This window comes from Spermophilus citellus (genome assembly GCF_964194105.1).
Source record: "Spermophilus citellus genome assembly, chromosome: 10".
In the NCBI taxonomy this organism is placed as follows: Eukaryota; Metazoa; Chordata; class Mammalia; order Rodentia; family Sciuridae; genus Spermophilus; species Spermophilus citellus.
Window position 1 is genome coordinate 35,356,058 of NC_138197.1, and position 17,630 is coordinate 35,373,687.

Sequence of the window (17,630 nt, forward strand, 5' to 3'; positions counted from 1 at the left end):
CAATCATTTTAGAAACCAGTAATTATATTTTACTTGAACTTTTTAATTGAGAATTTCTATAATATGTATGGTTTAGTTCAATTCATAAAGATACATAGGATTTTATAATATGGAAATAACACACTCATCTTAAGCAGCAGTCTTATGTGGAAAACTGAGGCACCTATTCATTTTCTTTAAATTGGCATTAGGTTTTACTATTTATACTGTACCAGCACTGCAAGGGGCACTGTATTCTTCAATAGTGTATTCATCTGAAACACAAAAATGATCCTACAATAAGCAATTAATTAACAATTAACAAACCTATAAGCTAAGTAAATAGACATAGAGTATACCCACAGAACCAATGAAAACAATTCTGTACTAAGCTGTTTGGGATTGGGGAAAGAGACCAAGAGAACTAAGCTCTTGAGTACAGAACTGAGGGCTGGTGACATGGATGGTGTGCTTGTGTGCCACTACAGCACTGGGGACAGTCAATTCCCACAGATGCGCCTTCCCCAGTGGAATTATGCCTTCCTCTATGAACCTGTCTTAAACTAAAAAGGAGATAAGTCTTAACAGTAGCAGCATGCTCTGGTGCTGGTGCTGGTAAATCTTGACTTTAAAGTTATGAGGAAATGGAAGAATTTCTTAATATATTACAAAACTCCCCAAATTGTGTGAGACTGTCCAAAGCAAACCAAAAAATTCAATTTCTTATATTATACATCAATATTGAGATGTAGTTTTTAAGTTATTGCTACTTTTCTTATCTTTCTAGAATAATTCAGTCCAAGACAGCAACTTTAGAGGGAAGTGTAGAGAGAACTGATTATCTCTACTTTATGATCAGTTTATAATAATGACTCAAAAACTTACTTACGGAGCAAATATGAGGTTAATACATAGGGACATGATTTTTTAGTGACCAAAACTTGTCTTTTCTTCCAGTGAAATATCTTGGAGTTTCATATCAGTTAATGCAACTGTTTATGTTGTTAGATTTTTGTATCAAAGCTTAGCATATGTAAATCTCACTCACCTGTCTCATAATAATCATAGGCTTTTACTATAGCTGGTTTTAAATTCTTTACTTGCATGTCTTGTTCCACCAAGAAGGAGAAACTCAGGGCTTTATTCGTTAGCTGGAGAGAGGAGAAATGATTTGGGATCAAAGATTAGCTTTTTTTACGGGTTAACATCTCCTTTTCTTAAAATATTATCAAATACCATAACTGTACTTTATATCCCTATCAAAACCTAAGAGAGAATGGGGAATTTTGTGACTTTCTTAACATACCCAATGACAAAAAAAGGACAAAATTTCTGTGGGCAATCAAATGGAGCAAAGTGAACCTCACTGACCAGTTGTCCCATTTCCCTTTGTGACTCTTTTGTCCTTCCTCATTGTGTATGTGAAAAGCATTATTTGGAGTCTGGATAGACTTATTAAAACTTCTATTACTTTTACAGACCTAGCAGAGTCTTATGAAGTCTTACCTTCCTAAGGTAGATTAGGACATGATTGGTGCTCACTTCAGTCCTTTGAATCTCAGGCTGTTCTTGAAGCTATGGACAAAGGGGATAAGCCAGAAACATGGAGTGAAGAAATTCTATATTGAGAGCCGTTTTTAGGTATTTATCATCAAAATGAGTTCTCTGGAGCATTCAAATTACTACTTTTTATTTATTCAGGAATAACAATAATGATAATATTTATTGATCCTATTACTCTCATATATCCATACATATGATATGCCTATAGGATATAAATGTATATTCGATATATATATGTGATAGTTACACATGCACTTATATACCCTCTTTTTTTTCTTTTTGTGTAGTTGGAAGGTAACTCAGTTTATCTGCATATACCTAGATGTCTAAGCCTTCTAGAACATTATTTATCATGTTTATGACTTTTACCTTAATTGACATCATATCATCTTCTGACCTACACTAAAACTGTGGGAATATACTTTAGAGAGGCAAGATCCAGGACATTAGTAAAATCAAATTGACAATGTAAATATCACATTTAATCATGGGGTTGCTATCTGTAAGACATTTTGGATTTACCTTTTTCACTGATGGTTTCACAGGTATGAAACCTGATATCATCTTCACATCCACAATAACCATGTTGGAGTTGGGTCTTTCACCAGCATAACTATGAAGTAAGGCAGAGTGATAAATCTTCAAATAAAATTCCTTGGAATTGATTGAAGATAGAAGTCTCACCTTGTTTAATTGTACCACTCAGTTTCTCTATCTACTGTATCTGTGTTATTGTTCTTTGAAAAACCCACCCTTGTCAATTCTACTCTTCAGTTAGGGCAATATATTATTAAGGTTAAAGCTTTTCAGTAAGGGTGAAGAAAATTTTCTTATAAATAAATTCTACAAGACTTCCATACCCATTACATAATTAATTTGGACAATAGAGTTCCCCCAATACAAGGAAAGAAAAGTTTTCATCTTCTACAAAGAAGTCTAGTTGTGATTTAGGGTTTACCTAATGTTGATATGAATCTGGAATTTCCTGTGAGCATCTACTCCATCACAATTTTTGGGATGAGGATCAACGTGCAGAGTGAAGGGATCTTTCCCTTCTTTCTTGGGAAGGACGTTATATCTTAGTGAAGTCTTTAAAAAAAAAAGGGAAATACTTCATATTTGCACACAAAAAATTTAACAATCACTTTCAAACAATTCATTTCTTGTGTTAGCACACATTTCCTATCTTAACATTCAAAATTTACCCTTGAGGCTTTCCCATTTGCAGCATCCCTCACACCATGGCAGTCTCACCTGGAGGTGCACACATCCTGACCCCAACACTGTGGTGTCGTAATCCTCTGGAATCTCAGGCAGCATGACCTCCTGCAGCAGCAGGCGATTGTCATCATCTACGTGGAATTCTTCAGAGAATGTGTTAGAGGATTTGACAGTGACTGAAACTGCCTTCTTACTTTTTGTGAAAGTTGCTGCTCCATATTTGGAGAGTGCTTGGAGAGCTACCACTGTATCCTGAAAAAAAGATGGGTACAAAAATAGATGAATGGATAAAAAAAATGTGGCATCTATACACAATGGAGTATTATGCAGCACTAAGAAATGACAAAATCATAGAATTTGCAGGGAAATGGATGGCATTAGAGCAGATTATGCTAAGCGAAGCTAGCCAAGCCCTAAAAAAACAAATGCCAAATGTCTGCTTTGATATAAAGAGAACAACTAAGAATAGAACAGGAAGGAAGAGCATGAGGAAAAGACTACAGTAAACAAAGACGAATGGGGGGAGAGAAACGGAGAGAGAAGGGAAAGCACATGGAAATAGTAGGAGACCTTCAATGATACATAAAATTATAAGAGGTTATGAGGGGCAAGGGGGAGGGAAAAAGAGAGAGAATTGAACAACAGCAGGGGAGATAGAGAGGGAAGATGGGAGGGGAGGGGAGGGGAGGGGGGATAGTAGGGGATAGGAAAGGTAGCAGAATACAACAGTCACTAATATGGCATTATGTAAAAATGTGAATATGTAACAGATGTGATTCTACAATCTGTATTTGGGGTGAAAATGGGAGTTCAAAACACAATTTGAGTCAAATGTATGAAAGATGATATATCATGAGCTATGTAATGCTTTAAATAATCAATAAAAAAATAAAAATAAAAAAAAAATAAAAAATAAAAAAAAATCACAGAAGAGGAGGTAGCTAAATCACACTAACTGTAAACCATATCAAATTTATACTCATTCAGGATTATTTAGTAATAAAAACAATTCATTAATACAATCTAAATTCAGTTCAAATCTAGATCTTAATGATGAACCATTCTAGGTACATTGGAAAACATAAATAATTTTTTTTCATTGTAGTAGCTTACCATACACATATAGCAATAAGACTCAACTATCTGACATAATGAAAGGCTATTTCAATAATTTATAAATTCATGTCGCAATATATGTTCGAAAATTCAGAAAAGGCAGAAGAAAATGTGAGCTAGAACAGTAAAAGAAGACTGATGAAGGTGAGAAATGATACCCCTGAATATTAAGGAACATTTCTGTAGACAGAGAGAAGCATCAGGGAGTGCCAGGAAGGGTTTAAGACAAGACATGGAAATGAAGGTGAGCCAATTCCAGAAAACCAAAGGGCTCTGCCTACTTGGATTTGTGCATTTATGATTACTAGGGATGGGAGATATTTGGGGTGAAACATTAAATAATTTTAGCAGGATGTTCTCAAGATGAAAGAATAGAGGAGATTGCTTTCCTGGTTTCTCCATGGAATGAAATAAAAAAAGCAGACAGGTTGCTTCTCAGCAAAATGTGTGAACAAAAAGATGTTGGAGACTGTATTGGAATTTAAAGCTTAACACTGAATGCAGATCAGGGACACAGGAGGTTGCATATAATAAAATAAGAAATCCTCAGTGGCCCAGAGAGACTGGAAGCACCAGCCAGAGAGTTCCCTCCATGAGCATAATGAAGAGGTAAGGGAATTAAAGGAACCTGTGTTTTTAGGGAAGCCTAAAGCATGTCTGCATACGGAGTGTTTAGAGATCAAGGACATTGCCCAACAAACCTGAAAGACATGCTTCACAATACCTATCCAGATGGCATTCTCAGGACACAGGAAGGAATAATTTTGCATCCACTGCCCAGGGACTGGCAGCTGAGAGGCCATTTCCTGGGAAACCCAAGTTTGGCCTGAAATACAGGCCCAGTACACACACGTTGCTTGACATAGAATGTGCTTAAGTGACCAGGTGAAAATCAGATGTGGAAAGAGGTTTACACAGGGGACATCTGGTTGTGGAAACCCACCTGGCTCTACCTCCTCTCAACTAATCCAACTGCTTGTGGGACCAGCTGGGAGAGATGCATCTGGCCAGGAACTTAGAAAGGTACAGGTGGGGGAGATTGTTTGGAGGACTGAACCTGAGACCAGGAAACTTGGGGTGCAAAGGTGACATAGTAGACTAAGAATTGGTACCTACCACACTGGAAATCCCTTGGGTCCAGTCTTTCAGCGTGAACCAGCAAGTACTGGGTGCTGAAGGTGCACTGATTTAAAATCTCCAAATAAATTGGCATTCAGAAAAGAGCATGGAGCCCACTTTAGCCTAAACCTCACCTCCAGGAATCCTGCCTACAGGATTACTTCTCTCACTCCAGAAATCCAGAGGGTGGAGCATCATGCCCCAGATGACCCCACCTAAAACTGCTGAGAAGAGAAATTGAGAATCTTTTGAACCCTAAAATGGAAAGAAGTTTTTAACTTTTCATCAAGAAAATTTTCATCAGATCATTTCTGTTTATTGTGATAATTAACATTGTAGACATCATAGTAGGAACTATTTGGTTTAATGCTATATATTCTGTACATTGCTTATTGTTATTATTTGTCTCCCCCTAAACAGTGAGGTACTAGAAACTTTCAGGAACACTATAATTCCACAGAGTAGAAACTCTATTGCCTCAGATCCATACTGTTAGATGGCAGAAACAGAAACGACATGAAAAAGCAAGGGAACAAATGTCCCCAAACAAACCAAAGTATTCCAATAACAGAATCCATGGACACCCAAGTGGAAGAAATGCCAGAGAAGGAGTTTAGAATGTACACAGTTAACTGGTCTGCAAAGTAAAGGAATATTTAAGAAATAAAATCAGAGATAAATACAGAAAGGGAAAGGTCACTTCAATAAAGAAGCAGAGATATTGATAAAAAACAACAAGCAGAAATCCTTGAAATGAAACAATAAACCAAATTAAAAACACAATAAAAAGCATCACCAACAGTCTAGACCACTTGGAAGACAGAATCTCAGGTAATGAAGAAAAAATATATAATCTTGAAAATAGAGTTGACCATGGAGAGAAGAGAAGATGTTAAGAAACCAGGAATAGAATTTCCAAGAACTATGGGATAACATGAAAGAACAAATTTAACATTTATCAGGATAGATGAAGACACAGAGATACAAACCAAAAGAATGCACAATCTTTTCAATGGAATAATATGAGAAAATTTCCCAAACCTAAAGAATGAAATGGAAAACAAATACAAGAGGCTTACAGGATCCTAAATGTACAAAATTAGAACAGACCAAACCAAGTGACATTATAATGAAAATGCCTAACATAAGGAATAAAGATAGAATTTTAAAGGCTGTGAGAGAAAAATATCAGATTATGTACTGGGGAAACCAATTTGGATCTCAGCTGATTTCTCAACCCAGACCCTCAAAGCTAGGAGGTCCTGGAATAATATATAACAAGCTCTGAAAAAAAATGTATGCCAACCAAGAATCCTATAGCTAGCAAAATTAAGCTTCACATTTGATAATGAAATAAGAGCCTTCCATGACAAACAAAAGTTAAAAAAAATTTGAAACTAGGAAGTCTGTACTACAGAACATTCTCAACAAAATATTTCATGGAAATTAAATGAAAAAAAAAGTGAAAACCAGCAAAGGGAGGAACTATACTAAAGGAATAGTCAATCAAAGAAGAAACTAATTAAAAACAAACCCCAAAAAACAGGAACAGCTCAATTAAAACCTTGAACATTAATGGTGTCAACTCATTGATCAAAAGACATAGACTGAAAGACTGGATTAAAAAACAAGACCCAACAATACGCTGTCTCCAAGAGACTCACCTCATAGGCAAAGACATTCACAGACTGAAGGTGAAAGGGTGGGAAAAGACATATCATTTACATGGATCATGTAAATAAGCAGTGGTTTCTATCCTCATATCAAATAAAGAGAACTTTAATCCAAAGTTCATCAGAAGGGACAAAGAAGCCCATTCTGTACTGCTTAAGGGGAATTATACATCAACAAGACATAACAGTTGTAAATACTTATGCCTCAAATAATGGTGCATCTATGTACATCAGACAAACTCTTTTCAATTTCAAGAATCAAATAGACCACAACACATACTAGGTAACTACTGGATAACTTTAACATGCCACTGCCACCACTGAATAGATCTTCCAAACAAAAACTAAATAAAGAAGCTATAGAAGTAAAACATATAATTGAGAATTTAGACTTAACAGACATATATAGAATATTTCATTCATTAATGACCGAATACACTTTCTTCTCAGTAACATATGAATCCTTCTCTAATACAGACCATGTTATATATGATATCACATAGGTTGGCACACAATTTTAATGTTACCTTAATATATTTTTAACTACTATAGGGTTATTTTGATACCTCCTTTTCCATTGAAATTGATTTTTATGTTCTTTATTTTTTCTTGATTAGACTTATTTGATTTTTATCAAATTTTAGTTATATTATTTCTTCTATATTTCATATATTTTTGCTTTTATTCTTATTTTTTCTTTCCTACTAAACAACTTGAAAACAATTTGATTGTAAATTTAGCTTTCTGATACAAGTACTTTAAGTTATAAATGTTCATCTGAGTACTGTTTCATTCCACAGGTCCTGATATTTTAAGCTTTATTATCACTTAGTTCAAGGCACTTTTTATTTACTTTTCTTGTGCTTTCTTTCTTGACCTCTGAGATATTTACAAATGTACCATTTAATTTTGAAATAGTTGATATGTGGGGGTAGGGTTCCAAGTATCTTTAGGTGATTGATTTCTAATGTAATAAATCATGCAGAAACACTGTCTGCATGGTTTCAAATTTTAAAAGTAATGGAAATGCTTTTTATATTGATTGTATCGGTTACATACATGTCAAAACTGATCAAATTGCATACTGCAAATATGTGCAGTTTATTTTAATTTAATTTTACCTCAATAAAGCTATGGGAAAATATTAGATAATTTTAGATTTTGGATGAAAAATAAAGATTTATTTTTTCAGGGAAATAATCCCATGAAAGCATTGCTTTGGGAAGATTTGACTAACCTGTGCTCTCAGGGTTCACTAGGGAGAGAAGAAATGAAAGGCTAGAAGACAGGTAGAACATTAATTCATATATAGAAGAAACAGGCTGGAATTTGTCTGATGGTGGATGAATGGAGAAAATGTAAGTTATAAATACTAACATACTTATTTAACTCTTAAAATATGGTTGTGTCATCACATGTGTGAACTTATTTATTTTCCCTCCCATGGTCACTCCACAGACCTGAGTGGAGGCGAATCCTCCAAAGGGATTTTGCTGCTTGATGATCCATTTCACAATCCGTGATGCCACAGACAGGTCCTCTGAAGATGGGGTGGGCTGGATGGTGAGATAAGCAAGGAGAACATATGATGTCATCTCCACCTCAGCAGAAGGTGCCCGAGGTTGATAGAGTGTCTTAGCTTCTTGGGGGCTCCCAGGACGTTGCCAGTGCATTGAATCCTCTTTGAAATAAAAAGGACAGAATCTTCACCTTAGAGAATGGTTTAAAATCTAATCCATAAGCAATGATTATAGTTAGTGCTCCCTGACAAATTGATACAAATGAGGTGAAAGTCTTAAATAGTCACCATCAGGCAAATCTTTGCCAAAAAAGTAAATTAAGCTTCTAGACAATCACATGGACTCTGTGTCTATATACTTGTCTTGTATTAGAAGTTGAGTTGCATAAAATTGACAATGTATGTATTGATAAAATGGTCCATGTTTCCCAAGATTTAAGTGTTGTATAAAATTTAATTATTCATCATAATTAAGGTAGCATGATGGGTGTGAGCTCAGTAGAGGTACTCTCCCACATTTTGATCAGTAGTGATTGTTAGAAGTAAATTTTGCAGTAACAGCTCTTACCTTCTTTCACAGCCTCTCTGCCTAGGGATTCAAGCAGCTCACTCCGCCTGGCCTGTTTTCCTGCTAGGGCAAAGGCATAGGCCAATAATGCCTTGGTATAGACATGTATTCCTTGGGTCTCTGAAATGGAGCCCCAGGCTGTTTCCAAGCAGAATAGAGCATTACGGACAACATTATGCTGTAAAGATGAAAGGTGATTCTTAAGTAGCAGAACCAGGCTCATGAACTGTCCCCATGCTAACCCCAGATTAAAAACGCCAATGTGTCTATGCAACATTAGAATTACCAGAGAACGAATTAGCTTCCCCTAATTATATCTTCCCCTGTAGCTTCCCAAAGGAACTAATTCTTTATATTCCAGAGAAATTTACCAAAATTAAATATCATGAAAATCACAATCAATTTCCCTCAGGGAGTCATGGTTATGTGATTCTTTTATTTCTTATATTCATGAAGGAGGTGTAGGGAAGGGGCTTGTACATACAGTGGCAGGCAGTGGCATCTCCAGCAGAGCAATGGTGATGTAGGCAGAGAGTGTCACCTCATCATCTACCCCGCCCTGGAAGGATCAGAGGCAACAGTCTCAAACACTACAACATTCATCAGCCAGTGTCTGCTAGCTCTCTCTCCTTTTGCATTTGATGTCTTCCCTAGATAGGTTTTGTTTGTTGGTCTTGCATTGTTGATTTCTCCCCTTCTACCTTATATCTAAAATATCAGTCTGTCCCAACTCACCTTTCCTCACTTTTAATTATATACTACATTTGATTTCTTTTCCATATTTTTGATTGGTTCATTATAGTTGTACATAATGGTGGGTTTTGTTGCTACATATGCATACATGCACAGACTATAATTATATAATTTGACCATATCACTCTCCAGCACTTCCTCACTTCCATTCCTTCCTCCCACCCCTTTGGTCCCTTTCCACTACTGATCTCCTTGGATTTTTCCTGAGATCCTCTCCATCTTTCTTTTCCTTTTTACACTCTAACTTCTGCACATGAGATAAAACAAATGATCTTTGACCTTATGAAGTTGATTTATTTTTGCTTAACATTATGGTCTCTAGATTCACTCATTTTCTTGCAAATGTCATAATTTCATTTTTCTTTATGGGTGAATAAAACTCCATTGCATATATCTACCACATTTTCTTTATTCATTCATCCACTGATGGATACCCAGGCTGGTTCTGTAGTTTGGCTATTGTGAATTGTGCAGATATAAACATGGGTAAATTCTATTTTTTTTAAACCCCCATTTTCATTAAAAATACTACTACTAATATATTGATAGATTTTAAAGTTCATATAATGAGGACTGAAAGACTCAACAGGAGCATCAATCCCTCCTACATATCACAATCCTCAGGAATCAGAACAAAAGGGGAGGTGTCACCTTAATAGCATTGTTTAGCAGTGATCCAGAGAGTAGGAAACAGCCGTTTTCCTTTTGTTTCTGTGAGAGCCAGGTGAAAGCATCTGTGATGTGTGATTTCTCCACAAAGATGTATGACTGAGCTTGAGCGAAGGACTTGAGCACAAATGCAGTGAGCCTGTCCAGCAAAAGATATGAAGATATAAAAACATCTCACCTTTGAAGCTCACTTCATTCACTGCCTGCAGATACAGACCATCACAATGCAATGGAGGAAATAATAGGAGAGAAAGGATGGGGGAAATGATACTTGAGGGTTGGGTATTCTCTAGTCTAGCAAATGTCTGGATCTCCCTTTGTGCTCTCTCAATTTTATTGGTTTCTCTACAATTGATGCTATTCTTCACTCTTTTCTCAAGAAGGTTTTGTTGGAACCTCCAAGCCTCCCATCAACACTGAGTTTCCCAAATGACTTCTCTTGATTTTATTCCACCTCGGTCTCTTTCCAGGCTCTCCCTCCTCTCCTTCTAATGTGCAGTGTAGAAGCTTCATCCTCTGTTCTTTTACACGATGATACTCTCTTGATTTTCTATTATTGTGGGTCCTCACTTTACCATTATTTGCTGTGCTATCAGAGCAGGTGAATTTTCAGAGATTAATTAGTAGGGACAATTATTAAAGGTTAACAATCTTCCATGAAAGAACTCCAGGCATCAGAGAAGCTATCTTTAGAATCCTGAAATGTCAAGAACCAGCAGAGAGCATGTGGAGATAATTATCTTACCAAGTGTTCCCCTGTCTTGTACCATCATACTCTCCAAAGGTGCTGTATGAACCATCTCTGTGCTTATAATTCAACTGCCTTTGATACCCTGAAGAGAAAATTTTCATAGATGTATGAAATAGCAGAGACATTGAAAATTTAGTGTTTTTTCCCTTAATATTATTAAAGAGTCATAGGGAAACTATTATTTTGCTAAGATGTCTCCAAGAATTGATGATACCATTAAATTATCTTATTGGAAATTGGAGCAATGATAATTATCAAACCTTAGCCAAGGAGATGCTGATTTGAGTTCACTATAAGATATTTCAGAGGTCCATTAACATTTGTTCTTTTGAGGTAATCTCTTACCACTGACAAGGTAGCTGATGGCTTCGGACTTGATCTTCTCTGTCAGCTGTTGTGTCTCATTCAGATAATTCAGGACATAGATGTTAGGGACAAAAAGAACCATATTTTGTTCTCCACAACCATAGGGCATCTTTAGAAGATTCTGGAGGTTGTGCATTGCAGATCCTAGTATATCTCCTGGTAAATGAAATTCATAAAAAAGAAAATCAGAGGAACCACAGAAATGGTTTGTGATGGCCTAGGAAAATAGATGACTAGATAACTGAGATGCTACAGTAATTAAGGAGGGAAGAACCAGAAAGCACAAAAGGTAAGAAAGAAGAATGAAAGAAAAGAAAAAGGTAAAAAAAAAACCAGATGTTTCTAGGATGTTTAAGAAAGCAGGGGAAAAATGAATGGCAGGTGACAACATCTTTTCTGAAGGACCATGCATCTTGTAAAATGGAACTACTAACCATTTCAAAATCCACTAAGAAGCATTGCCACCTAGCAAACCACTTGAAGATCAGGGTACAGAGCTGTGACCCTCCTTACATTTTAGACTATATCCAGGCATCACATGTTACACAACATGCATTGAACCCCCTTTTCTAACTGATACATAGTGCAATCCTTAGCTTAGTGTTCTTTTTTTTTTAATCCAATACTGAGTGTCAGTGATTTTATTAATCCTGGATAGTAAGACCATGCACTAGAATTGCGGAGAGAGACAGCTGTTTCTGTTGGTCTGAGAGACTCACCCAAAACTGAATATGTTGCCCTGGCAGATCCTTCAACCACATTTGAAGGAACTCTCAGTGACAGCTTTTCAGACACTCCAGTATCTAATGAAAGAAGATAAACACATATAAGGGAGGGGCAAATGAGAGAAGTGTTCTATTTTTGTTATAAATCTTTTTCTTCTACATGATCCAGACTCAACTTTTCATTTCTCTCACAAATTATATCATATTTTTTGATGCAATCCAAGTTTCTTCTTAAGTTATGATTAATCTCTTAGAAAAATTAATCATATATAATCACATATGTAATTAATCATAATATAATCACACTAATCATATATATTTGTGCTAATTTTTTATGGCCTTTCTTACAAGCATGGACTTAAGATATAATTATTGCCTTCCTTTCATGGCTGATTTTAATTTCTACTATTGTTAGTGCTTTTACATAACCACATTTGTTCTATAAATATGTATTGTGTGTTATGTACCAAGTTTTATTTTAAGTGTAGTGATATAATAATTTTTTAAATGAATTTCCTGAACTTCTGGAGTAAGGTAAATAAGCAACGACATGTGTAGTATGATAGAGGTTGATAGGTATTATGGAAAAAATTAGAAGAGGTACAAGTGTTTATCTGGTGAGCTATTCAACCATGTCTAATCAGAAAATGAAAGGTGTGGAGAGAGAGGGGGGCTCCCTATTGAAAGGCTCATTGGTAAAAAGTCATAAGTGAGCATACACCATAATTAAGGCAGGGAGTAATATTTATAGATACCTGGGGAAAGGTACTTCCAGAACAAAGGAACCCAAACTAAACCTACTCCAGGGATTGGAGCATCCTAGATGTATTCCAAGAGGACAGAGTGGGCCAGTGTGACTGGAGTGGAGTGAGCAAGGGGGAAATTAGTAGGATATGAAGTCACAGATGAGGTGAGGCTTTATAGGTGCCATTAAAAGATTCGGGCTTCAACACTGAGGAACATTGAAAACCCCTAAAGGGTTTGGGTAGAGGAAAGACATGATATGATTGGTCTGACATGTGGTTTAAAGGATTCCTTTGCTGTAGTGAAACAAGGGGAGATGATCAGGAGAGCAGTGAGGAAGTTATTGAGATAGACTAGGGAAGAAAAGACTAAAGAGAAGTTCACGTGATGAGAAGTAGGCAGATTTCAGATGTCACTTGAAGGTGGAACTCGCTAGATTTGTGAATGGATTGGATGTGGAGTGGAAGAGAACATAAACAAGGAGAACTCTAAATATTTTGACCCCAGAAAATAGAAAATTAAATTTCCATTACTTGAAATGGAGAAAACTATGGGTTAAGTAAGATTATAGGAATGAGCAGAGCTTCTGTTTTTTAAACATGCTATTAGTCCTGCAAGCCCATAAGTGCAGATAATAAGTGGGCAGTGGAAATCATGGCTTTGAGTTCAGGAAGGAGATATGCACAAAATGTCAATTTTTTTTTCTAGTACATAATTGGTACTAAAGCTACAAACCTAGAGGTGATTGACAAATGATGGTCTGAGTTCACGTTATGCAAATGTGATGTGTATTCAGTAGGAACTATAGACATTGTGGATTTGAATTTTGATCTTTTCCTGGAGTAGCAATATGCAATATGATACTTTCTGGCAATTCTGGGCCATGACAGAGAGCACAGCTTCCCGCCAGACATGAGATCGTGATGGTGAAAATAGACACCCTACTCTATACTATCTGCTAAACTAGGATATTGGATCAGGTGCACAAAATGCATGTTTTGTTTTTTTTTTTGGTGGGGGGTGGCTAATCAGAGATTGAATTCAAGGGCACTTGACCACTGAGCCACATCCCCAGCCCTATTTTGCATTTTTTATTTAGAGGCAGGTTTTCACTGTGTTGCTTAGCTCCTTGCCATTGTTGAGGCTGGATTTGAACTTCTGATCTTCCTGCCTCTGCTTCCCAAGCAGCTGGGATTACAGTTGTGTGCCACCCCACGTGGCACAAAATGCATTTTTGACTCATGGTGTTTTCAATTTATGGTGAGTTTCTTGAACTGTAATCTCATAATAAGTTGAGGGGCATCTGCATAGAGAACGGATGTATAGATGGTGCATTGTCTTCAAAATGATACTAGCTGGCACAGAATTAAATTTGTAGTGGTAGTTTTTTTATATGATTACATTAATGATATTAGTGAAATACTGATTTTTTATACATATAAATTTCATAGAGTTCCCCATGAAATTAATAGTTTTATACAAATATGAGTACATTTAAGTTACTAGTTTAAAAATAAATAGTAATAATAATAAATATAAGCAAATACTACTAATAAATAGTATTAAGTGCCATAACAATATTTCAATATTTTGAATACAGTTTCAGGAGAAGTTTGCAAAACATAGATATATTAGAAAAATATCTTTTCTGGGTCAACAACTTTAGTCCTTATTATTAGCCAACAGCTTTAAGACAGTCTTTTCGATTATCTGTATCTTTATCCCTAAAATACGGCAATAGTAATAACACCCTCCAAATATTTTCTCTCATGAGTAGATGCTGATCCATAATGGGGGGGCAATGGAAAAATGGAGGAATTTTGATTGGGTAAAGAACAGGGAGGGAAGAGAAGGAGGTATGGGGGCAGGAAAGATGGTGGAATGAGATAGACATTATTACCCTAGGTACATGTATGACTGACTGCACATATGGTGTGATGCTACATCGTGTACAATCAGAGAAATGGAAAGTTGTGCTGCAATTGTGTACAATGAATCAAAATGCATTCTGCTGTCATATATATCTAATTAAAATAAATTAATTAATACCCTAATAATATTTATTTTTCACTCCTCTGAGAAAATAGAGCCAATACCACATGTTTTTTTTTTTTATCAGAAAAAGGATGTCCCTTGTCAAATGTCTTTAGCGTTATTCACAGGAGAGTCTTTCAGAGGGAAGCATGCATCAATGGACATTTATTCCCCAACTATATAGTTTAATAAATGGCTTAACATGAGAATGTTATCTACTTTTATACTTGCCTGATGCACATAACAGTGTGTTGTAAGTTTCTTCTTTTTCTATTCCTTCAGGCTTTATATTGAAAATAAAAAAAAAAGAAGAAAAGTTTATTCCTTTAAAGTAGGGGAGAAAGTATTTGTAAAAAATTGAGTTGTGGATACACCCATTTCCTCTTGGAAATGAATAGTCACTGTCAGGCACAGATTAGATAATAATATATGATGAAGCTTTCAAGATAGGAAATATATTCACATACCTCAACTATTAAGGACTTTATCACAGTGTCCTTATGTACGAGTGTTGGGAATTCAGTCACCTCATTGCCACATGTTTCTTGAGACTGCAGGGCATCTGCAGTAGCTGTGAAATTCACCTTTCCTGAGGATTAAGGTTTTTAGGGAGTTAAATAGTTGTTCTGCATTGAATGGTTTTCCTCCTCTTAACCAGTGTTGAATGAGGAGAAAAAGCATGTCTTGGGGTTTGAGGAGAAAGCAAATCATGGATTGTGAACAGCTGTAGCACTCACCCAGTGACTTTGGGGTCACAACCCAAGATATGGTCTTCTGCCTATCTCCACAGACACAGTGAGATTCTTCATTATTCTCTGCTGGGATGGCCAGGAAAGAAGAAGAGACCTCCAGCTGCACTCTGACCTGCCCCAAACACCCAAATGCAAGTTGGTGGCAGGACACCGGCAGAAGATCAATTGTAGGAAGAAAAGCTTAGAGGGACAGTACATACCAGTCCAAAGGGTGTGAGACATTGTTTGAACAAGTAGATCCTATCTACTACCTTGCAGTTTGGGCATTTGCAATTAGGGAATTGAAAAACTTGCAGGAAAAAGGATAAATGCCTTGTGCCAATGCATGAAAAAGACATTTCTTTAGAGTTAAAAAAAATGAAGCAATCATGGGGAAACGGTATCTGAATTTTGGGAATAAACAAGAGGGGCCCCAGTGAAAATCGTCGTAGATTTTTGTAATCATAATAGATTGGGCCTGCCAAGGTGGCTTTACTCACTTCCTTTCTGAAATTAGGCTATATCACACTTGGTTCTGATTTCCTGGGGATTCCCTAGGAGCCAAAGGCAATGATGATCATGGTAACCATGTGCCTTTTGTTCATATCCACTCACTTCCAGAGAGGTGCATTTACCTGGATGCAGTGGGACAAATAGTTGGACACAGTGGCTTTGAGGGTGAAGGTTTCTCCTCGCACCACAGAGTAGGGGAGAGTGAGTTCCAGGAAGAAGGGCTGGAAGACTTGAAGAGAGACCGTTGGGGAAAGACCAAGCCCTGTGGTTCCAGACAGGCAGAGTGCACTGGCCTTCCACTCTGTGATGGTGTCAGGGGTCTTCAGGGCCAACTCCCTCTGCCCTGACAAACTAATGAGGGGAAAGAGGATGGTGGTGAACAAATGTCATTTTTAGCTCAAGCCATAGCTGATCCTAGAACCTGGTGACTCAGTAAACTTGTGAGCTTGACCTAAGGTTTAGTGACCAGTGAATCTCTGGAGGTCTGGCACTTTCTCTCTCGTCCCTTCTTCCCTCCCTTTCTGCTTCCCTCTTCCCTCCTCTTTCCTCTCTCCCTCCATCCCTTTCTATATTCTTTTCTTTTCCTCCTGTAGCAGAGAGGGTATGCTCCTGCTTTCTATTATTTTAGTTATCTCAGGAGATTTTTTTTAATAGCATTACTTATCTGTGAGTTAAATGAACTGTGAGCCTAAAATAGTTATCAGAGAAGAAAAGAGCAGAACTCAAAGGGTCAGGAACAAGTGTAACAAAGAGTCCTAGAGCAGGATTCAAATCCTGTCCTGAACTGAATGTCAGAGGACATGTAACTTACTCCAGGTCCACCAAGTCCCAGATCCAGGTCTCAGGGAAATACTTCCGGACTGTCTCTTTCACTTGCATAGTTGGAGAGTCTGTCATCATCGGCATTGGGGAACTCAACCTTGGAATACTTCGAAGTCCATAACTCAGTCCAGAATGAAAGCCATCTGTTGTTGCTATGGGAAGACAGCACATAGGCCCCAGTGTAAGCCTTGATTTCATCATTAATTTCTATTTTTGTTCATGTGATACGGGGGATGAAACCCAGTAGTGCTTTACCAGTAGTGAGCTGTATCACCAGCCTGATTTTAAAAAATTTTGACGCAGGCTTCACAAAGTTGTGGAGGTTGGCCTTTGGCTTGAGATCCTCCTGCCTCCATCTCTGGAGTTGCTGGGATTGCAGGTTTGTGCCACCATGCTCAGCTTCATCGTTAATTTCTTATGGTAGCTTATTTCTCAGGTGGAATAAGGCCATTTGTGCAAGGAATGTTTCTTCTTAGAATTATTTAGCCTACCAAGTTGTTGCTTTGTTTTCTTACCTGTTTGTCCTGTAGAAAGTTTAGTCCTATTGCTTGTTCAAATACAGTTTAGAGCTAAATATATTTTTCTCTATGAATAAAAGCAAATGTAGCTCTAAGATGATTTTTCAATTAATTAGGAAAAGATTAGAGTAATTTAATATATCAAATAATGCTGTTACACTGAAATGAACATCATGCTTCCCATTGGCAGTAACAATTGAACAAGAAAAATGGACATTAGCCTCAGCAAGAAGATTTCAGAAATTA

General features: G+C 36.9%; 1 protein-coding gene across 1 annotated transcript in view; it reads right to left on the bottom strand.

Moving 5' to 3' along the window:
* Positions 1–201: 201 nt before the first annotated feature.
* The window catches only part of LOC308658356 (pregnancy zone protein-like), a gene marked incomplete at both ends in the record, with an annotated part of 47,286 nt that continues 29,857 nt past the window's right edge, over positions 202–17,630 (bottom strand). The window contains 18 exons of the mRNA XM_081310912.1: positions 202–254; positions 1,028–1,130; positions 1,486–1,554; positions 2,065–2,155; positions 2,501–2,631; positions 2,797–3,015; positions 8,132–8,352; positions 8,759–8,936; positions 9,243–9,317; positions 10,163–10,319; positions 10,926–11,013; positions 11,277–11,453; positions 12,017–12,100; positions 15,020–15,083; positions 15,268–15,389; positions 15,538–15,664; positions 16,167–16,395; positions 16,856–17,018. Coding sequence (XP_081167038.1) covers positions 202–254; positions 1,028–1,130; positions 1,486–1,554; positions 2,065–2,155; positions 2,501–2,631; positions 2,797–3,015; positions 8,132–8,352; positions 8,759–8,936; positions 9,243–9,317; positions 10,163–10,319; positions 10,926–11,013; positions 11,277–11,453; positions 12,017–12,100; positions 15,020–15,083; positions 15,268–15,389; positions 15,538–15,664; positions 16,167–16,395; positions 16,856–17,018 — 2,351 coding nt within the window. The remainder of the gene's footprint in view (positions 255–1,027; positions 1,131–1,485; positions 1,555–2,064; positions 2,156–2,500; positions 2,632–2,796; positions 3,016–8,131; positions 8,353–8,758; positions 8,937–9,242; positions 9,318–10,162; positions 10,320–10,925; positions 11,014–11,276; positions 11,454–12,016; positions 12,101–15,019; positions 15,084–15,267; positions 15,390–15,537; positions 15,665–16,166; positions 16,396–16,855; positions 17,019–17,630) is intronic.